We start from the raw sequence: 22754 nt of genomic DNA, 5'->3' as shown, positions 1-22754 counted from the left end.
ACAATTTGTGTATATATAAAGACTGTGTAATATGCCTGAGGTTATATAGCTAAGCATTTGAATCTAGACTGTAGATTCATATAGCATAAGCATTTGATTCCAGACTCTGTAGCTCCAGAATATGTGCTTTTAACCACTGTCAAAATGCTCTCTGTAATGTCTTTGTACATCCAGACTTGCCTAAGTCTCTTCAACTGGTGACCATGGCCAACTTCCTTAGCACACTAGAACTCAATCTCCCACTCTGTTTCTGTAAGTACAATGTAGATGTATACATGAATCTTCTCCCAGGAGGGCTGAGTCAGAGGACCTAAAAAGTCTTTTCTTGCTTTGTCTAAAAGCTGATCCCAATTTCTGCAAGTTTCTAAAGGATTGTCTTCTGTCACAATTAGCTTTTGCCTCTACTAAATTAATTTTATGAATTGTTAAAAATTGTCTCAGTATCTCATTTTTTCTAAATAATAGTAATTGTGAAACTTCGCTCTTTCCCCAAGAAGACAAATATCTTTAGATTGTTTAATAGTTCCCCCTCTTTTTAAGGTCCTTCAGTCATATTCCCTTGTTCTTTCCCACTTTCCCTGCATCTTTATTTCTTTTCTTTTCCTTCATTTCTCTGCCCTCTCTTTCCTTTCTCTTCCCTTCTTCTTCAGAACAAAAACAAATTCCTATTTTCATTCCTTCCAGCATTAAACCATGTTTTGTGGCCCTGGCTCTTGATATTTATGTCTTCAAAATACCATCTTATTTTAATGACTTTTCAAAGAATTTTCTTACACAAAGACAGATCCTTTTTTAAGTGTCTCTTTTCCTTTCATTATCTTATGATGTCTAACCTAAATGCTATTTCATCTTTTGTTACAACCATCTAATTAGATCACATTTATCAACCTCCAGTCAATTTGTGTGTGTGTGTGTGTGTGTGTGTGTGTGTGTGTGTGTGTTGCCTATTTAAAGTTGTAGGAAGCAGATAAGGTCATTGCCCTGAAAAGTGAAACATACCAATTACTTTCATTGTTTTAGGATAGTGATGTAATGATGTTCATTTTGGAGAAAATGGTGCTGCATGTAGCAGTATCCTGCGCATGTTCAATTCTTTTATTCTCATTCTTTTCTTACTTGTTCCCTTTATCTCTTTTCTATTTCCAGGAGTCTACCTTCTACTTTCCTATCATCATTGCTGTATTGTATTTATTCATTTACTCATTTCAGGTTTCTCAAGTGAAAGAAAACATAATATTTAATCTTCTGTGTCTGAGTTATTTTACCTAGCATATTTTGATGGGCATAGATTATTTTTAGAGCATAGGTATTATGAATTATGCTGCCAGAAACATGAATATGCATGTATCACTATAGTAGAAAGTTTTAATTCTTTTTAGCATATGCCTACCAGCATATATTCTGGAATTTCTGTTTTTTGAGGAATCTCCAAAGTGATTTTCATAGTTGTATTCATTTACAATCCCACTGACAATATGAAAGTGTTCCTTTTTTCCTCACTAACCTTATTTGTGTGTGTGTGTGTGTGTGTGCGCGCGCGTGTGTGCCTGTGCCTGTGTCTGTGTCTGTGTCTGTGTGTTCTAAATAATAGCCATTGTGATTGGGATAAGATGGCCTCTCAAAGTTGTTTTGATTTACATTTTCATAACAGCTAAAGATGTTGAACATTTCTCTATGTGCTTGTTGGCAATCTGTGCTTCTTCAGATAAATGTCTCTATATCATTTACCAAGTTTTGAAAAGGTCATCTCTTTGGAGGCAGTTAATTTTTTGAGTGCTCTCTATCGTGTAGATATTAATCTTCTATCAGAAGAATAGCTAGCAAAAAAAATCCTCTCAGATTCTATAGGTTGTCTTTTCATTCTGTTCATTGTTTCCTTTGCTGGGCAAAAGGTTTTAATTTGATATAATTGCATTCATTAATTCTTTTTTTTTTTTTTTGTCTTTTTCGTTTTTATCGATACCAGGGATTGAACTCATGACCACACACTTGCAAGGCAGGAACTTAAGCCACTGAGCTAAATCCCTAGCCCCCATTAATTCTTGATATTTCCTGTGTTGCTGGATCTCTGCTCAAAAAGTCTTTGCCTGAACCTAGGACTTTAAGTGTCTGCCCTATGTTATCTTCCAGCTGTTTCCATGTTTCAGTTTTTATATCAAGGTTTTTGTATTTGATTTCAGTACAATAAAAGAGATAATGATCTAGTTTAAATGTTCTGCAAGTGGCTCTCCAGTTTTCCCAGCACCACTGATTAAAAAGGCTGTCTTTTCACCAACTTACTGTTTTTGCCCCTTTGCCAAAGTCAGATGGTTGTAGATAGGCGGGTTTTGGTATCTTTTGTTCTAGTCTGTTGGTCTTTGTGTCTGTCTTAGTGCCAGTACTGTGCTGTTTTTGTTATTGTAGCTCTATAGTATAAATTGAAATTCAATATTATGATGTCTCCAGCTTTGCTCTTTGTACTCAGGATTGATTTGACTGCTCTGTATCTTTTCTTCTTCTTCCTCCCCCCCCCCCACGTCCTCCTCCTCCTGTTCCTTCTCCTCCTCCTCCTCCTCGATTTTTTTTTTTTTTTTTTTGTACTGGGGATCAAACTGATGACTTTGCACTTGCCAGGCAGCCGCTTGTGCTACTGAGCTAAATTTCCTGCCTTGAGTCTTTTCTGATTCTGTATGGGTTTTGATTTTTTTCTAGTTTTCTGAAGAATGTCATTGGTATTTTAAAGGGATTTTATTAAATCTATAGATCACTTTTAGTTAAATAGCAATTTTGACAGTATCGATTCTGCTGATTCAGTGGGTGCCTTCCCTTACCTGCTTTTTTAGTACTGCAATTTAAACCCATGGGGTGCGCCCCTACATCCCCAGCTTGCTTTATTTATTTATTTAGTGACATAGAACCTCACTAAATCACTGAGTTGCCCAGGTGGGACTCAAATTTATGATCTTCCTTTTGCCACCTCCCGTGGTGCCAGTATAATAGCTGTGCATCACTGCATCCAGCTCTTTCCATTCTCTCCCAGTATTTCTTTAGAGCACTGTAATGCTCATTATAAAGCCCTTTCCACTCCTTAGTTAGGTTGATTCTCTGGTATTTAATTTTAGAAATGTTGTGAATGGAACTGTTTTCCTGATTTCTTTCTCAGTGGGCTCATGATTCATGTACAGAAATACTATTGATCAGGTATGGTAGCACATGCCTGTAATCCCAGAACTTGGGAAGCTGCAGCAGAAGAATTGCCATGAGTTTGAGGCTTTTCAAGCCAGCCTTAACTACACAGTCACAAAAACAAACAAACAAAAATACATAAATAAAAATAAAACAAATGCTACTGATTTTTGTGTGTTGATTTTATATCTTGTTCTTCATTATGTTCTGTGTCTAGCAGCAGTTTTTATTTTTATCAAGTGTTAAATTACTACTAGAATAAATCTGACAGAGTAACTAAAGCTTGAAAGGCCCTAATATATTTACTCAGTGACCACAGAATTAATAGAAATTGAAGACTGCAGCCTTATAACACTTATTTCATATTATCTTGAGTGAGGAAAGTGCTGGAATTAAGATTTTGAGGACAAATATAATTCTTTTATATGAAAAGTACATCATATGGTAGCTAGGAAAAATGCATTACATAAATCTTTATTCCCCAGGAAATGCAATTCAAATGACCAAAGATATAAATAACTGAGCCTTGATTATAAATTCATGCTGAACCAATAAATGGGAATGTACAACATAGATTCAGTGATGCTCAGTAGGCTCTAGAGAAGAGTTTTCTGACAAAAGAGTTCTGTCACACCCAGTGTTACTTGCCAGTTTTTAGGGCATTGTAACATGATAGAAACACAAGTAGTTGCTGCTTGATTGAATGCAATGAAAAAGGTAAAAGACCTACAATATTAGTGTTTATGTATTGGACATTGCTTGGAGCCCTGCCTCAAACTTACTCTCTAGCTAGGCACCCACTGTATGAGGAAGAGACTTGAATCCTAGTCTCAGCTCTTCATTACATATGTGACTCTTAGCAAGGAATTCAACTGTTGATTTATCACCTGTAAAATGTAAGCCCTTGGGTAAATGATCCCTAAGGTAGGCTGGAATTACCTAGATTGCTTCTAGAGAGTAGTCATAGTTAAGGACCCTGGCCATTAATGGCAGCATATCTAGTGGAGTTAAAGATAATAAAATACACTGAGTCTATCGACAAAAACAGAAAAGTGAAATCCAATACCAATGGAAGATTTAGGGGCCATTTATTTTTTAGTTGCAACTCTTCATAACCTACCACTGCTCTTTTTTTATATCATGCACTTCTCTGTATTCAGCAGTTCTTATTTGGACAGAGAATTGGTTTGCTTTTCTTGGGTGAATAATCTGGAGCACTAGAATAAGGAGTGGAAAGAAATATTACGCAAAATTATATTACATTCTTGATATTCATATTTAGGTTTAATTTGGTTCTTCCCATGTTTAAGATTTAGCATGTATTGTGTTCCCATCTAATTTTGTCTAAGTTGCAGGGTGGATTGCAAGGCTGTTTCCTCTCAGTCTTGCTACCACAACAGCTAGGAAACTGGAGCTGGGCTGGTGCCGTCGGGGCTAGTAGGTGTAGCAGGCTGTGAAGAGTGACTGAGTGGAAGCAGCACCGGCAGAGCCGGTGTGAACATACTTTCCTTTGGCCGCCTCAGAGTTAGCCTACAAACAAGCAAGAGAGAAGACCATGAGTTAGAGGGAAGGCTGCTCTGGGTGTGATACTCTATTAGTGATTAGATTCCCCCTCCCTTTTTTATTTCCTCACTATAGGCAATGCTGCTGAATATTGCTGCTGATACCATTTTGTAACTTCCATAAAATATTATCTCTCTATTTCACCGTTTTACTGAACAATTGTGTGGTAATCTTGGTGTTTGTGTCAGGTAGTGGTGAAACTTCTTTTTAGTATGAACCTCATTGCAACAACAGCACTAAAAACTAAATTTGAGAAATTTCTCAGTAATATATTATTTACACTGTAGCCAAAAGGTGTTTATATGTTAATTTTTTCCCATATTCTGTTTGGATTTTTTCAGGAAAATATGTGATTTTCCTGTAGTTGTTAGCATGGTATCATTTGATTCTCTGTGTATGATCCAATTAAAGGTAAACTTCAGAAATATGAAACACTTGTAATACCCTAATACCCCTCAGGAGTACCACTTTTTTCTAGTCACAGTTGCTACTCTGTTCGTAAGACTCTCCAAAATATCCAGGTATTACAGCAGTGATTCTCAAGGAATTGTTCAGGGATTGTAAGCACTATTTAGGAACTTGTTTGAAGTGGCTACTCTTGACTTTACAAAAACCATGAGTTAAAAATTCAGAATTTGAGGCTCGACAACATACATTTTAACTGTCCCTCCAGATAATGTAATGCACTGTCCTAGGTGATAAATTCAACCTCCCTTCTGTGAGGATGGCCTTTCCTTCTGGCACTTTCACAATCCCTCAGTCCTGAGCATCCCCTCCCCATCCCATCCGTCGGCACACCACTTCCCTCTCTTTCATTGTCAAGATACAGCACTACTTTTAAAATACTACATTCTTCTTGAGCTGCAGCTCAGCTTCCTTGGGCCTTCCTGTCCTTTAGGTCCTCATCATCAAACATTTGACTAACTTGATTCCTTGCCCAGCCTCCTATACCATGGTCAGCAAGCTAAATAATAACACTAAATACTATCACTAAAATTTGGAACTCTTCTGTCGTCCTATAAAACATTTATTCATCAGCCCTGATATTTTCTTATTAGTTTATGCAACCCTCCCTCAATGCTTTAGAGAGCTGTTATGAAAATTCAAGAACTAAGCTAGTTTATCACTAATTGGCTTTCATTCCAGATATATCTTGTTTGATGCTCAGTTATAGCCAGGAGTAATGTCTTCTCAGTTTCCAGAAGAGTCAATATTTATTATGACCTTCCCCACTGTCGCAATTAAAATCTCTATTTCTTTGTTATTCTCAGCAACTCTAATTAGTGCTGATATTAGCGTAATCAGTATAATTTTTCCTTCTATCAAAATGGATTTCAAACCCATCCTTTCTTCTTTTCTGTTTCTTCCATCTTTTTGTGTTTCTAAAACCAACAATGCTGCTTATACTCATTATTTTGTCTTACATAATTTTATGTTCTCTAAGTCCTTCTGCCCTCAGTTAGTCCCACTCCTTAATCTTTACTCTCCCCCAGATTCATATGCTTTACATTTAAATACCAACCCCTCTCCTGTTTTACTACATTCCAAACTCCCTAAGAGCAGAGACTATGTTTGATTTTTTTGCCCAAGTTGTGGGCCCACAGAATATTTAAAAAGTCATGGCTATAAATAACTAAAATTTTTTCTTTGCCCTCATTTCTCTTGATAATTTTCTGGGTCTTAAGTGGACACCTCCCTTCTTTCTCTATTGAATCTGTCCTGCTGAGGGCACTGATATATGTTCCCAAATGCCGGTCTCCATAATTTTTCTCTGTTTTAAAAAATTCTTTCCATCGTATAGTATTATTGACTCTTTGAAATTCTTTTCCACTTATTCTCAGAATCCTTCATTCATCCTCTTAAATAATTGCTGATTCATGGTGGCTTCTCTGTTCATCTTCCCAAAAGGAAAGGCATGCCTGACCCAGCCATCAGTCCTCTTCTTCCCACAAAAGTGCTTCTGTTGAAATTGTCCTGCAATCCACTGCCATCATCTCTACTTCCAGTGAATAACTCAAAACTTTCTGGCTCCAGTCTTCCTACAGAGCTCCCCATATGGTATTTCAAATACTCAGTAGACATTATCTCTAGAAACCTTTTCTGGCATTAAGACAACAATTCTTCTCCATCAAGCCCCAAATATCAACCTGACCAAGTAAAGAAGGGTGGAGGCATCTTACCACAGCCCTTTTCATGAACGCCTCCTGTGTTGCCTTCTTGTTTGCAGCCTTGCCACCCCAGGCAGCCAGTGCACTGGCCTGCAGGGCCCGCCCGTAAGAGAAACTTAGTTTCCAGGGCTTTGGAAGAGGGCAAAGGTTGATTGCATTGAGGTTGAGAGTTGCATCCTCTTCACTCATGCCCCCAGACAAAAAGCAGATGCCTAAAAGGAGAGAAATCATCCCACTGTTTTGATGCCAGCTGCTGTTTCCTGGTTAAGGAAGCAAGCAGTAAGCCTCAAAGAAATACAATATCTCAATTTTTTCTTTACTTGATTTACATGGGTTTGGGTCAATAAAATCAGCTCACATTCACTAAGATTGGCTGACATAAGGAGAAAAGGATTTTAATAAATATGAAGTAAATAAATGGATGTGAGCCTGTAGACACACTCATGGTATTTAGCATCACGTAGTAGTAAAGGAAGTGCTGGCTGAAATAGCAGAGGTCTGTTTCAGTGATAGAAGCAAACTCCACAGTAAGCAGAAATGCTATGGCATGCTTTCAAAGGGTTGGAGGCTAAGACTTGGAGACTTACCAGGAACAGCTGCGGGAACCGTACGGTAAAGAGCTGTGACAGTAGCCATAGCCACTTGCTCTGGTGTGTACTTTTTGGTACAGGCATGTCCAGCAGTCACCATGTTGGGCTTTAGCAGGGTGCCCTCTAGGTAAACATGATGGTCATTCAGGGCCTTGTAGACAGCAGCCAGAACCTGAAGGACAAATAGGACCAAACGGTTGAACTCTAGAGTCAGTCTCAGAGATACTGACCTTGACACTTCTATACTACATGAACACAGGATGAAGCAGCTCCCATGTGTACTTAGGCAAAGCTTCTAACGTCCCCACCAGGACCCATCTGGGCAATGTGTGCAAAATAGCCACTGAGGACAACTAAGTTGGACTACACCATGACTCCAACTCTAATGCTCCACTACTATTGGCATGGGTCTGCTTCCTAGACACCCTTCTCATTATGTCTCCCACTATAGATTTGGTCAGTGTCATCCCCCGCTGAGATTATCTTGATTTACCTAGATGGGGACACCTAAACTGGCCTCCACTGTTCTCCCCAAAGAAACTGTGTAATCATTAAAAACATTCATTTCAGAGACATAGCTACTTTCAAATTTCGGTTAAGCCCACATAAGTTTGCAAGTAAAGAAATTAAGGCCACATAATGTTATATTTCTCATACTTTCTCACAGTGTTTGAGAAAGACAGCCTTATTCCTAAACTACTGTGACTAGAATATCAGACATGAACAGCATATTTTCTAATTGCGCTTTCTTACATGAGCCTCAGATCTTATTTTAAAACTTCTTGTGGACATATAATGGAAAAGTAGTCCCAAAGAGACAATACAATTTGCCCAAGTTCCCACAATTGTGGAAGTGGATTCTCTAACCCATGCCTTTGCACTGGAAATACTGATCTTCTTTAAGAGGAATGTATCATACACCAACAAGTGAAGGGTTAATTAGCAACTCCTTCCTGTTTCTATGGTACATATTGATTCTGAACTAAAGGCTGTTTCAAAGATAACAGCTGTTATATATCATGGAACAGTTATCAGGGCTGGAGATTACCTCAGTGGTAGCTTGGTGCTTACCTAGAAGGCACAATCCTGGATTCAATCCTCAACCCCAGGAAAAAAATAATAGCTATCATTTAAAACACAGGATTTTTAACTGGAATTAGGACTTTTATATTTAAGACCTACCTTTTCAGTCACATACTGGCAGTGTTCCATATCATGGTCTCCATCAGGAATCACCTCTGGCTCAACAATAGGTACCAGCCCATTCTAAAGAAAAAATACAGAGGCAAAAGCTGGACAAAAGTGAAGCTGTGCTCACTGTGAACCTTTCCTCAAGAGCAGATTGAACAGATGCAATTGGTAAGAAAGAAGCCCTTATGAAGGGATGCTATTTAAAGAGTTTAGTTGATAAAAGAAATTGATGGGGCATCTAGAGAGCATCTGTGGCTTAGTCAGAAAAGGAACAGTGAAGTTAAAGAAAAGATTTTCAGGAATGGAGGAAAAAATTAAAATAATCCCTTTATACTACATCATATTGTAGAGATTATTCTAGCTACCTCAGAAAATAGCTGCTATACTACTGTTAGAGCGGTCAAGTTTAAGTCACTGAGAAAAAAATCCTTCTAGTTAAGAAATTCAAGCAGAGTTTATAATTCTAATGGGGAATTTATAAGTGCCCACAACTTTGGTAACCCCAACATAGTACTCACAGATGCAAATCAAACTTAACTTTGACCCAGAGATAATCTCAGTATACATTGGTTGAAAAATTTAGCATCAAGTCACCAAGATCAAATTATTCTGATCAGTACTACGGATATGAGAGAAATCCCTAGTTATTTAGCCCCAGGGAAGGCAGAGCACCTGTTGACAAATACTGGCATAGCGAGCCAGAGCATTGGCGTTTTCCTGAATAGCAAGGCTGGAGGGACACTGGTCGGCAATCCTCAGCACAGCACGCCACTTTCCAAAGTCACACCCGTCTTTCTTGTACTGAGCACAGCGCTCGGAGAGGCCATCGAGCCCTGCAAGTCACAGGAGAGAAAAAGGCTTCTTTGAACCCTTGTAGGTCCGCTGGTAAAGTGAGACTTTTTCCCTGGCTTAGCTTTTTCCACAAAGATGTAGGACTGACCACGCCCAAGTAATCAAACATGTATCCCAATGCAGGGCCAAAAAACCTAGACTTAATACGTATGTTTTGGTGTACATACTGTATTCTCATGGGTAGAATAAAAGAGCACACTAATAGTTAATATTAAACTCATTTTACAGATTTTGGAGAGCAAGGCTTCATGTGGTTAAATTATTTTTTTCACAAATTTTAAACAACTGAAGAATGAAAGAGCTGGAATTGATTTCTGCTTAGCTAACTCAGTGCTGTAATTAATTATCATCTTCTTACGTAGTACCTTGCAAAATGATCCAATGTAACATGTGATACAACAAAGTTCCAAATTCAGGTCTTCAATATCATTGTGTGTTTTTCTTTTAAAATAATAATTTGAGGCACAGAGTATCTTCTCTGTGAAAGTTGTGGTGGTAAGCATTACATTGTCTAATATTATCCTCAGAACTCTCTGGAAAAGTTACGTTATCATCATCTTAATATAAGAGAACTAAAGCTCAGAACATTTAAATGACCATCCTGAAATTTCACAGTTATTTAATGGAGGAACTGGGATTGAAAACTAAGGTATGAATGGCTCTAGAACTAGACTACTATGCATATTTGTTATTCTTAGCTTCTTTCTTTACCCACATTGTTTGTGGCGTATATGGTGGTGACTTAACAGTAAATCCAAGGTATCCTTACCTTGGATGGTGGTTTCTTTGTTTGTTCCTGCAAGGGGAGCACCTCCTTGGTCTAACTGTGAATATAAATAAATAATAAGTAATTAGCAGATGTCAGATGTCAGCAGAACACAAGCGGAGCGCTTGATGCTATTTGGATCTTTTAGAAACCAAAGACTGAATTAAGAAAGTGTAGCAGTGGGAGACACAATTCCGTTTGCCACAACAGAAAGGAAGTTACCTAGAAGGAACAGCGTGGTAGTGTCAATCCTTACGTTTATTGAGCACCTGCACCTGCCAGGCTGTGTTCAGATAGAAGGTAAAGGAGAATAAGGATGCATATTTTGTTCTCAAAATAGCCAGTACTATGGTCACAAACCCAAGAGTTAGATACTAAATATGGGCAAGTTAGCTACTCTACAGCGTGATGTGTTTTATTACTCACCTCTAAAGTAAGGACAGCAACTGGAGTCTCCTCCAATAGGTGATATAGAGGATTAAAGAGTGCTAGGAATTGTGAATACTCAATGAATTCTAATTTTCATGAAGTATTGGAAGATCTAGTTAGAAAATAGAACAATATGTACTTTAAAATAGCTGCTGTAACTGATTATTTATGTGATAGAAAATAATTTAAAAAATCATTTCATCCTTATAATATCTTTATGAAATTGCTGCTAATATTTGCTCTTTAAGAAATGAGCAAATAGACATGAAGAGAGACTAAACACTTTGTAGAAAACTTGGTTGAGAGATGACAGCCCTGGAAGAAATGTCTAGGAGAGAATCTGGTTCTCCACGGGAAGATGATGGAAAAGAGTGAGAAATGAGATGATCGCCATGCTGAGTATTGACCCTGCCCTAGTAATGGCCTGTGAAGAAGCAGGGGTGAAGTATGAACAGGAGTATTCACCTTGATGCCCACCACAATCCCCTTCTCCTTGAGGATGTTTCTGAACAGATTTCCCTGGCTGTCCTTCTGGTAGAGAGTCTCATGGAAAAGGATCACTCCCCCAATGCTCTTGTTGACGGAGCTGTCCACAGTGAAAAGGATTTCACGGAACTGCCGGCGGTTCTCTTCAGTGTTTTCTACCTTGATCCTCTGCAGACGGTTTCCCATGGTACCTAAACATGGTGGACCAACAGCAATGGATGGAGCAAGGCAGAACTTTCAAACTATGGCCCTTTTCTGCCCTCAGTCTTAAAAAGTAAGATGATTTCTTTAAAATTCAAATCTTTAACACTCCTGCTTAGTTTCTGTCTCCTGGGGGAAGACTTTGGTTGCTGTCAGGCTGCTGGCTAGGAGATAAAAGGGCGAATGTGAATGTTAATGTGGAAAATGTGTTCCAGGTGAATGTGGAAAGCCCTGGGACCTTTTTAGACCTCTACTGATCCAGGTAAGGTGTATGTGCAGTGGAAGGAGGAGCGGGAAGGCTTTATTTCTTCTTGTTGTAGGGTGGGATGAGCAGGCTGGCAAAAGTTCTCCCTGTGTCATAAAGGGATTTCTCAGCCACAAACCATGTCCTACTGCAGATTCTTCCCTGCCATTTTTGACTGACTTGACTTTCTACTGATTTATTAGAAGCATAGACGGCCATGTATCTGACCTCATTAGTTACTGAGTTCCTGGCCTTGCTATAAGCTGAATTAAGCAACCTTTAGCAAGGCCCTTACTGGAGAGCTAGAGCCTTTCTCTTGGCTTTTCAGAAACTGCTTCTAGAACTACAGAACTGCGAAGGCAGAAGTAGAGATGCAGGGTCTACTGCACTGGGAGTCTTCTGCTGCCATGCATGCATGTATAAACGTTTATGCTAAGAGGAAGGATGGTTATTCAGGTGGCTTTTCCTGAGTGTATGACACAGCTGTTTTTCAGACTTACCTACAGATTCATCTGCAGCCAGGATGCCCTTTCCATCCGCTACAATGCGTTGGGCGATTTCTGAGAGCTCCTTTTTCTGTTCTGGGGTGAGGGCTGGAAACCGATGCGCCATGGTGACAGATCTGGGAAGACAGCAGGAGAACCATGCATAAAGGTGTAGGTGGCTCAGATAGATCATGACTAAGATAGCAAGGGTAGGCAGACGAGCTGTAGAGGCCCCTCTGACACTTCTGACCTGTTTCAGCAACTGGATAAACAAATGATGTCTGTCTTTTTTTTTTTTCTTCACCTAAGTAGTTACACTTATAATGGATAGAGGTGAGGGGTCAGATGTTTATGGTGACTCTAAACAGAATGATTCCTAGGTGGTCTTAGATGTTACTGATCCTGAAGCTGAACCAGATAATTAGGACCCACTAAAATGGAAGTAATTTTAGTAATGTACTAGTTCTCTGTTGTGTGTATTCTTGGCCCCACGTGATTTATGGGATGCTTTGAGATCAGGACTATGAGGCCTTTGGGCTCATAGCCTTTGGATTATCTCATGCTTTATTCTGTTAACCTATAGTCCCAGCAAATTATTCTTTAGGCAATTAATTTGAAAGGAGAATCCATACTTGTTTTTGAGGTTTACCTCACTTTGGTTGGGGCCGCAGGAGCTGACGTACAAGCTGTGTTTTTCTTATAGTCAGCCATTTGAGACCATGGAGAGCAGATCAGGATTTTTCCTAAGTGCCTCTAAATTGAAAATTTTTCATGATCTCTGAGGATAATGGAATCACATGACAATTCTTGCTCCAGTAATTCTCAGCTTCACTGCTTTAGTGAGGAGAGACTAGCTCAAAGATTCCCTACCCAAGCAACCTCCTCAGAAATGTCCTCTAGAGGGGAGAATTCTTCCTGTTTTATTGGAAAATTCTGATCACTCAATGATTTGTGCATAGGTTGAGCCAGCAAAGGAAAAGGAGTAAAGGTTATTTTGAGTACTTTCTCATGCAATCCTGTGATGTCCTTTTTTTACTAACCTCCTCTCTATCTAGCATTTTCAATATAGAGTGGATGACCTATGTATGTATACTTAGTTTAGCTTGAATTAAATTGTGATTATATTAGTTGTCTCACGTTCAAGGAACTCAAACAAATGCAACCTGTGTGCACCTTGTGAGCATAGGATATCTTCTGCCTTCCATACTTTCTAGAAGCACAGAGACAACTCTGTTCTCATTTGAGCCTCTCAGCAAAGAGGTAATCATGGCAAGAACTATCTTTATTAATTATGTTCATTAAGTGGTTCTTGCTTTAATTCAAAAGAATGGAACCATGATTCTGTCATGGGACACAAGGAAAAGCTAGCGAGTAACAATTCCTAGAGATGATTTTCAAAAGCTCTATCACATTCCAGCGACAGACAAATGGTGTGGGAATATTTATGCATAGTCATTCATTTTACAGTCAGAGATTTTAATCTTTGGACTTGGAATCCAAATCATTATGCTGACAAATGTCAACCTGGGGACCAAGGTGCAAATTTTTCCCCTCAGCTTTAGTATTTGCACAAAGGAGTTGACAACTAGTAAAAATAAAGATGTTTCCTGAATGAAACAGAAGTAAAAATAGGCCAATGATAACAAAAGTTATCATTTATTACCAGTTATTCTAATTGCTACATATGCATCATATAATTTATTCCTCACAATAATCTCAGGAATCAGTTGAGCTCTTTGTCCCTTTTTCTTAGTAGATTAGAAAAGACTATAAAATGGTTTAAATTATCTGTCCAAGGACGAGTATCTAATATGGCTCAATGTTGAAAGACAGGGTTACACACCTTTTTATTCAAGAGAAAGTAAGCTGGGTAAAAGCAATTGATCTTGAGATTGTTCATAAAGTCCTTGCTGACAACCCCAGAGTGATTTAAACTGTAAATCATTACATGACAGACACTATCAATTAAAATTCTAATAGATTTCCTGCTGAGATATTACATGCCTGGGTTCAAGGACCATTTCTGCCTCTCCCAGCTGGAAATTTGCACAAATCAGGTAACTTCTCTGCATCTTAGTTTAGTCTGAATTAAATGGTGATATCTGCTGTGATTTTCTTATTGCCAAGCTACTTAAGTGTGACCTGTGCGCATCTCAGACATATTTGTTGAATTGTGTGATAAAAAATGAAGATGTTTTATAAAACACTACAAAATGCAAATGATTCATATTTCCATTTTAACATTTTAAAAGTCATCTAAAGTATTTCCTTTTTTCTATTTAGTCCCAAGCTATTTTCTTCATTCTAAATATGCTGACTCAAGCAGAATAACAGAGAAAAGTCAAGTTAAACTCATGTTGTTTACAGGTTAAACTCCTATGGAGGGATTAAAGGTCTGTATCCCTATCAGCACAGATGTTGCCCCTCTGTTAATCATAAAACAGGGTCACTGGCCAATGTTCATTACAGGGAGACAGGAGGCTAGCCTGACAATGATTTCTTTGTACCCTAAGCCTCTGATCACTGAGATATCAAACCCACTTTTTTACAAAAGTGATGAAATTTTTTTCACATTACTAAATCATGATGAGAAGTGAAAAAAATAAGAAAGTTTCAGAACAACATGCAATGTATATCACACCTTAACTTTTAACTTAGAGAAATTGCACCAAAAAAAAAACCTGTGAAGAATGGGATAAAGTGGAGAGACCCTCATACTTCATTTATACATTCTTTGTAAATTTGAATTTCTTAATGATCAGATAGATTTACACATATATGTGTATATATATAAAGAAATATATGTGCAAATCTTGTGAAATGTTTGTGAATATTAACATATATGAGTAGACAGTAACTACAGGAAAATAGAGCTCAGAGATATTTGTATCAATTCTACCACCAAAGATGAGAAAACTAAGGCTTAGAAAGGCCATGTCTGATGTCCCTTCCAAGCTGCAGTGTTTTGGGACTGCAAGTTACATCATGCTTCCTTGTGACTTAGAACCTTATTGCCAGTTCTTTGGTCAAATGACTGATGGAACCGTATAATGTGGTTCATTTTGTCTTGCTGTAAAGAAACCTGGAAAAAGTCATTTGTAAAATACAGATATTTAATTCTCAGAGGAATACTGTGTAGCAGCAAGTCCCATTAGCTTCTTAATGTTCAGGGCAAGTGCATTTTTAAGCACATAAATGTGGAAAGTGTGATTCACTGAGGCCTACGATTGCCAAGCACTGTCTACAGCACCTTCACGTACAGATGGATGAAGATGTCCACAACTTTGCTCCCCACTGCAGTGCAAAGAAACAAGGGAAGTGAGACAGTCCAGGTCAGCTTGAAAGTAGCCTGATTCCTGGTGTCTTCTAATGTGGAACAGCCTCAGGTCTCTGCCTGAGGATGACTTTTCCCTCTAAACTCGCAGCTAAAGCCAAAAGAACTCTTAGATGTTAAAAACTACACCCTCTTTCTCTGCCCTATTTTCTCTGACTCTGCTGTTGGCCTGTTCCTTGGGTATGCCTTGCCTAAAGTGATAGTGGGTGTCATAGAAGCCAAGGTTAAGCCAAGGTTAATGCTGCTTCCTAACTGACTAATGGAGCACAAAGTACTGTTTTAGAAAAAGTTTATGACAAAGGCAACATACTCTCATAACGTGACTTGTTTTCAGTTAGTAGAGCAAATGTACCAAGATAAATCATCAGCTTTTGATTTTTAATATCTAAAGCTTTAGGATCTTCTCAGAGTCCCTGCGAAGAAGGAAATGTTGAAAGCTTCCAGCAAGTGACATGTTTGAAAATGCATAAGCGTATGACGACTGGCCTGTGAAGCTTCCAATCCTGTCCCATTTCCTTATTTGACCAGTGGGTGAAGGCAAAGGGTAAATACTTGGAGTGTTTATTTTTGAAACACAGAAACTTCAGTGCTGATACCAGTAGGTGTGGAAAGAGAATGTAGAAAATGAGAACGCAGTATGTAAGTAAGTCTTTGCCATAAGTACTCATTTTGAAAAGTGAGAAAGGAAATAGTCAGAAATCTCAGAAACAGATGAGAGTCTAACACAGCAGAAGTGTTCGAGCCATTCCTAGATCAGAAGTTTAAAAGTAACACCAGTAACTAGCAATCTATCTGGAACTTTCTGCCACCTTTAGGAAAAGTATGAATATTTATGCTTAGAGAAGAAAGAAAGATCCTTTCAGTAGACCAACTGTTTTCTGTCATCGCCATAGTTTTCTTGAAAACAAAGGCAAATAAATCCTCTACAGGTTTAGTACAACCACTACCCCTTACTCTCTGTACAGTCCCAAGGTTTCAAAGGAAATTCTTTACTTACTCTTTGAGTCAAGAGTCCTCTTAGACTTTGACGCTTTGTGTGAGGCAACAGCTGCCAACTAGGACAGGTCTTTGGGTGTGCACGGACTTTATAGATGTTTAATTAAAGTTTTTTTTTTCTTTTTCCCTCCCCTTCCTACCTCAGCAGGGTAGGAAGTGTTTATTCAACACCTCTGATTGGTTCTTACGCAACCAATGCCTATAATCATGTTCACACACGCTTTGTGTGCGTGTAATGTAAAACTACAAAGGTGGTCTTTAGATTATGTAGCTCCTAATTCAGATTTTGAAGGTGAGGAAACTGGGGCACAGTGAATTATAAGTTATCCAGCTAGTGAATGAGCTCTAGGGTTTTTCAACAACGTTAGTTTGGCTTTAGAACTTACTAAATGTATGACTTTGGTCAAAAGAAAATTATTTTATTTATATTATTTAATTTTATTTTTGTGCTATCCAAAACCTTAATTTTTTTCCTCTATGAAGTGAAATATCGCCTTCACAGGAGCACTGCACCTATAAAATGCCCATTCTGTATAGAATAGGCACTCAAGAAACATTATTTCCAAATAATGCGATGGTATGTTTTCCTTCTCTTCAGTGAGGAACCTTTAATTATTATCATCTTCAATATTTATTGTTATTTATTTTCAATGTTTCAGAAGAAGTCAGTTCTAACAAGTTATTCTATAATTTATAACTATACATTATAGATAGATTTGAATAGTCTTTCAATGAAAGAAATAATTCTAAATATTTTAATTTCCTAAAAGTGAATTTTATTTCGATAGAAAATAAAATTGAGATGCTCTATCTTTTAAAAAACAGTTAAATTATGCATTATGCCTTTGGATTACATGCCAGAAACCACTTCCTGTTGTACTACTAATTTATTGGTAATGGTTAATGCCTTTGACTCCAAAGTTGATCAAAATTAAGCCATAAGTACTCCCAAATGTGGAACTTTAGGATGGGTTTATTCCACAGATATTCTTGAGCACTAACCCAATTTATAACTCTAGAGAAAGTAAATAAAATATAAAATATTTTATAAGGCAAATAATGAATGATGCAAAAAAGAAAAAAATCTAAAAATATTTACATGGCCATAATTACAGGAAAATATAAATTATCTGGAATATGGAAAACATCAAACAAAACCAACATCCTTGATGGTGTAGAACCTAATGCTACAATCTATTGATGAAAAGTGGAATATGAATAAACAAGGGAAAACAGCAGAGATCTAGGTTTTCTAGTACTAAAAACTCAGAAAGCTTGTGAAAGTAGGAAGTATTAGAGCTTGAGTGTGATTGCTGAAGGAAACTCAGGTGTCTGAAACACAAAATCGAGACTCATCTACCAGGGAAGTTTTGAAAAAGCCTGTCATAAGAATATTGGAAGGCCAGACTATAAGTTCCCATCAGCCCTCTTGACTGCATTTGTAACCTAATGCATATTTTCTGGTTCCAAACCAGTGGGACCCGATCTGGAGACATGTGAGGTTTCATCATGTATGATTTCTGTTAGAAAAGGATGGAAGCAGAAATGGCACAGAGTGATCCAAAACTGGAAAGTGAGTGCAGTGGTACCCATTGGAGGTCAAAGCTGGAATGGTCAAGAGCCATGTCTAAAACATTCTACCTGCTCACAGATGCCGATAGCACGTTATTTTTGCTATAATAATGACAGAAACATCTGTGTTTTTGAGACTCTGTGATGCACCTGGTTCTTTTTATACATAATATTCAACCTGAGCACCTCTCTGAGGAAAGTTTTGTCACCCTTGTTTTGTGCATAAAATGAAGAAACTGGCTGACTGAGGGCAGAAACTTACCCATCATCACAGGATAGGTAGGTAGAGAATCTGACTTGCTCCAAGTCAATAATCTAAAGCAGATCTGTTTGCATTTTAGTAAGGACAGACAGCATAAATTAGCACTTTCCTTCTTCTTCTTTCAGCAGCTTGTAACCTTGGACATTAAGCCTGCATTAATCAGAGAGGAATGGCTTACGTCGGCAGAGCTGAGTGTCCCTGATCACACTGGGCTGCGTTTCACGTGAACAGCACCCCGCACAGGAATGTCCATGGAGCAGGAGGAGTACACCTGCCCCTGAGCAGTGCCACTCGCTGCTGTCCTTGCAGAATCAGCATTTGAAACCTCCAAGGTTTCAGAGGCAACTGAAACTCAAAGTTCAGAAAAACAAATCTGTGGGCCTTTTCTTAGAGAAAGAGCAACTCCTGACTCAAACAGGCTGCTGGCATGGTTCTGATTTCTCTGGTTTGGTGTGGCCAAAGGAGTATTGTTTTTGAAAGTCTCCTAATCTTATAAAATTTTCAAAATGTTCTACATATCATGTCATATAGAAAGTTCATGAATCTGAATCTGTGAAACACTGGAGAATTTCACAACTTTTTTGAATCATAGTTTTACCATTTGTGAAATGGGTTAGTAATGACCATCAGAAAATGATTAAGAAACATGAATGAAATAACATGATAAAAGAGTCTAGCACAGGATAGATTTTTACTAAGTAACTGAGTCTGAATGTATAATTCTGACTTAGAAGTCTGCAATTATAGATATTTTAAGTGGCAATGTGATACTGTTTGTGGTAATTACTACTGATTCCTTCCACAACAGCCCTTTTATTCTCCATTTCTGCTCCATTCAAAACAATTCTACTTTGAATGTGTACATAAGTCACATTCAAAGACCCTAAGTTAAGTGTGTTTACACACAGCGTGCAGCATGAGTCCACAAACTATAAAACTGGTGATACTATGGAGAAAACTTTGCTTTAAAAAGAGGCCATATTTAAATAATGCAATTTGAAGTATTGTAGGTGGAACTTTAAAAATATTTTGTCCATTCTGTGATACAGGTATTTCTTTATTGTGTTACTATCTTTTGATAGTTGAAGTTTCAAGACTTTGAAATCAGTAGTCACTGTTTTGGTCAACAAGATACCATACAATTCATTTTTTTTTAAAGCTCAGAATCAGAAGGTGTAAATGGTTTTAAAGCCCAAACTGAGCTTGGGGCAATATGGAAATGGAAGAATTAGGTGTGGGTTTACCTTTCTTCATGGCAAATATTCTGTATTGCTAAGAAATCTGCACTCTGAAGTCTAAGACTAGAGTGCCTAAGTGAATTCAAGTATCTCAGGTAAGTGAGTTTAAGAATATTTTTAATATTCCTATTCTAGGGCTTACAATACTAAGGAATAAAACTAAAGCTTGAAATGCAGAAGGAACTTTCATAAAAAGGAGCAGTATATACATAATGCAATTGAAAGAGTCATGGTTGGAATTTAAAAATGTTTTTAAATCTGTGATACACTTATTTCCTTATCTGCTTATCTCCTTATCTACACTTATTTCCATTATCTGCTTTAGTGGTTAAAATAGTGTCCAGACTCTGAAATCTGAGGTAATTTACTCATTAAGAATTTGAGGTTTTCCTTCACTGGGAGTTCATCCATCAAGAATTTCAGGTTTTTCTCACCTAAGGAAATGTGAAGAAGAGTCAGACTGATTAGGAAAGAATTTCAGAATTACTGAGGGACCAGCATTTATCTGAGAGGAGAAAGTTACACTGTGATCTTCAGAAACCATCAGTCCCCATGTTCCCAATGCCCCTGCTACTGGGGTTATTTACCACCCAGTCCTTGTTTTCTCTTTGCCTTTTGCTCAATCATCTCAAAGTCCATTTTTTCCCTCACTATCTAATCAAGTTGTTGGTTACTTATGTCATTTATGACCCTCAGTCTAATATTTCGCTCACTAATCCTTATCTCTTTGGTAAAAGTATTGGCTTTAAATGAGAAGGCATTATGTGCTAGAGAGAGAGAAAAATAAAGCCCAAATGAAGAAGCATGAGCTCTAGATGCTGGGGTAAAGTCTGCCCTGGACCAGCCACAGGACTGAGGAAAGCCACCTTTTCCTGGTCTCCCTTTCTTGATGTGAAAAGCAGGCTTTGTAATGATCACTCTTGCCCAATTTTAGTTCACCATTGCATTGGTCAAACTGTAGATTCTGCCAAACACATTTAGGAAAAGAAAAATACTATGATGTTTTTTAAATGGATGGTTTTGTCCTCATATGGGGGACCCTAAAGGGTGTCATATATTGCAACTACACTGCTGGCCTTCAGAGAGGAACTCAAAAGTCCATATTCAGCAATGTCAGTGGACCAAGGTTACCCAAGCATGAGTTTACCATACTAGTAAGTATCTAGCAGCTAATGGCCACCACGCTGCATACTTCTTATAATTTTAGAGGTAACTTGTATTAATCTCATATTGTCCCAATAAATTTAGTATTAAAATAATCATACAAGCTTTTATTTTCCTGAATTTTTTTTGGTGGATTTGGTGTGTACTCTGAGTGCTTTGAAAACTACACAGTTGTAAAGTGTTATAAACCCTGTTACTTTGTAGAAGTAGACATACTGCTTCAATAGTACACACACACACACACACACACACTGAGTAACAGAAAACAAAATTCTGGTCCTAACTCTGCTCTTAACAACTAGATATATTGCTTATAGAATGGCATTATTGGGCTGGGGATATAGCTCAGCAGCACAGTGCCTGCCTAGCAAGTGCGAGGTCCTGAATTTGATTCCTAGTACACACACACACACACACACACACACACACACACTCACTCATACACTCACACATAGAATTGCATTATAATTGTTGAGTATCTGCTCCTTATAAGAACTTCTCTGGTACTTTCCATGCAATACAACACTTAATTTCAATACATCAGAAGGGTGGGCATTGTTTACAGAGGAAGGAAATGATCTGTTATGCCTTAGCCATCAACAGGACAGACACCGAAACACAAGTCTGTGACTCTGACCCCTCCCCAGGACCTAATTCATCATTTGTGGGAAGGGTCTCTTCTTGCTATGATATTGTACAGTACCCCTCCCCAATTGCATATTTCTAATTGTCCTAGAATTTTAAAAACATTAATATAATAATCTAAGAAACTCAAATTGTGAAATGCTTCAATTTAGGAAGTATTGTTGGTGTGGTTATACATCTACTCTAACCTGGAACTCTTCCATATGCTGGTATAATGGGGGGGTGGGGGGGAACAGGATGGCTCTAAGTCTCTGCCTCTGCCCTCAAGCCACACCTAAGTTTCTCTACTTCAGCACTCTACAGTAACAGAGAAATACACTCTCCCATAAGGCTGGATAAAAGCTGCAGACTGAGGAAGGCAAACAGCCACAGCTTAAGTAGATGACAGTCTGGTGGTCAAGTGGCTGCGTCAGTGATACCTTTTGCCCACAAAATGAAGAGTAGGGTTACCTGGCCCCCAGATAATTCATTTTAGTCACCTATAACTTTAAGCCCCTACCTTTCTGATGTTCCAACCATAGGGTTTTTGTCCAGTCATTATAATCTCATTAAGAATTTGGACTTCGAATCCAGATAGAACTTGTTTCAAATGCCAGCTTTCTGATTGTGTTACTTTGGTCTTATTTTTTATTTTTTAATTTTTATTTAAAGAGGATAAAATCAAGGAAAATAAAACAGAATAAAACCAATCAAAATAAACTAGTATAAGTGGTACAGGACTTCAAAACCTTACAAAATCAACAATAGTTACCATAATGGCTTTTGTTGTCTTCAAAATAGCTATAGATAGTTTCAGACCTAGGGAAACTCAAACAGAACAGAATAGAATAGAAACAATAAAACAAAACAATGAATGCAATAAAGGACTTCAAAACAAGACAATAGTAAATCCAGAATGGCTACCATAGTATGTCGTGCTATCTTTTAAATAGCTGCTCCTGCCATCAGATTTAAGATAATCAAACAAAACAGAAGAGAATAAAACCCATCCGGACACAACAACAAAAATGATATGGTTGCCAGGTGGGATCTCTTCCTGGTGAGGCCTTGTTCTCTCCCTCCGCAGTCCACGAATGGCGCTGACTTCCAGAGAGAGGCTTGGGTCTGGCTGTCCCCACTCCAGCAGTAGCTCACTCATGACACTGGGTTCCAGGTGGGGATCACCTCCTGGTGAGAGGCCTGAGTCTCTCTCCCTGCAGTCCGCAGTGATTTCGTTACTTTGGAAAAGTTTTTTAATTTTGTCAACCTTTATCAGAAAAAGGATAATAGTGAAAATTACCCTACAGTGTTGTTAAGGATTGGGTTGAGTGACAAATCAAAAGTTTAATCATAATGCCTGACAAAAGGTGAATACATACCTTAAATAATATACATTATTATCATGCCTTTCTCCTCTCCACATT

At 38.1% G+C, this 22754-nt stretch overlaps 1 protein-coding gene across 1 annotated transcript; it reads right to left on the bottom strand.

The window, feature by feature from the left end:
- Positions 1-4236: 4236 nt before the first annotated feature.
- On the bottom strand, positions 4237-16612 carry Aldob (aldolase, fructose-bisphosphate B). The gene is made up of 9 exons (XM_003470903.4): positions 16472-16612; positions 12156-12277; positions 11190-11401; positions 10299-10353; positions 9350-9510; positions 8669-8752; positions 7484-7658; positions 6909-7108; positions 4237-4695 (listed from the first exon to the last, which is right to left on the bottom strand). The coding sequence occupies exons 2-9, from the start codon at positions 12265-12267 to the stop codon at positions 4600-4602; spliced, it is 1095 nt and encodes a 364-aa protein (XP_003470951.1). The 5' UTR covers positions 12268-12277; positions 16472-16612; the 3' UTR covers positions 4237-4599.
- Positions 16613-22754: the final 6142 nt, after the last annotated feature.

Source organism: Cavia porcellus, unplaced genomic scaffold (assembly GCF_034190915.1).
Source record: "Cavia porcellus strain 051 isolate PalLab524CR breed Dunkin Hartley unplaced genomic scaffold, mCavPor4.1 scaffold_1, whole genome shotgun sequence".
NCBI classification, from domain to species: domain Eukaryota; kingdom Metazoa; phylum Chordata; class Mammalia; order Rodentia; family Caviidae; genus Cavia; species Cavia porcellus.
This window is presented reverse-complemented; position numbering and strand designations above follow the sequence as displayed.

Excerpts from the sequence above, each read along its gene's own strand:
- Aldob (XM_003470903.4), bottom strand. The coding sequence starts at position 12,267 with ATGGCGCATCGGTTTCCAGCCCTCACCCCAGAACAGAAAAAGGAGCTC. Across the intron at positions 7,659-8,668 it reads GCCAGTATGTGACTGAAAAG|GTTCTGGCTGCTGTCTACAA; the intron begins GTAGGTCTTAAA and ends TTTGTCCTTCAG. Across the intron at positions 4,696-6,908 it reads CGTTCATGAAAAGGGCTGTG|GCTAACTCTGAGGCGGCCAA; the intron begins GTAAGATGCCTC and ends GCTTGTTTGTAG.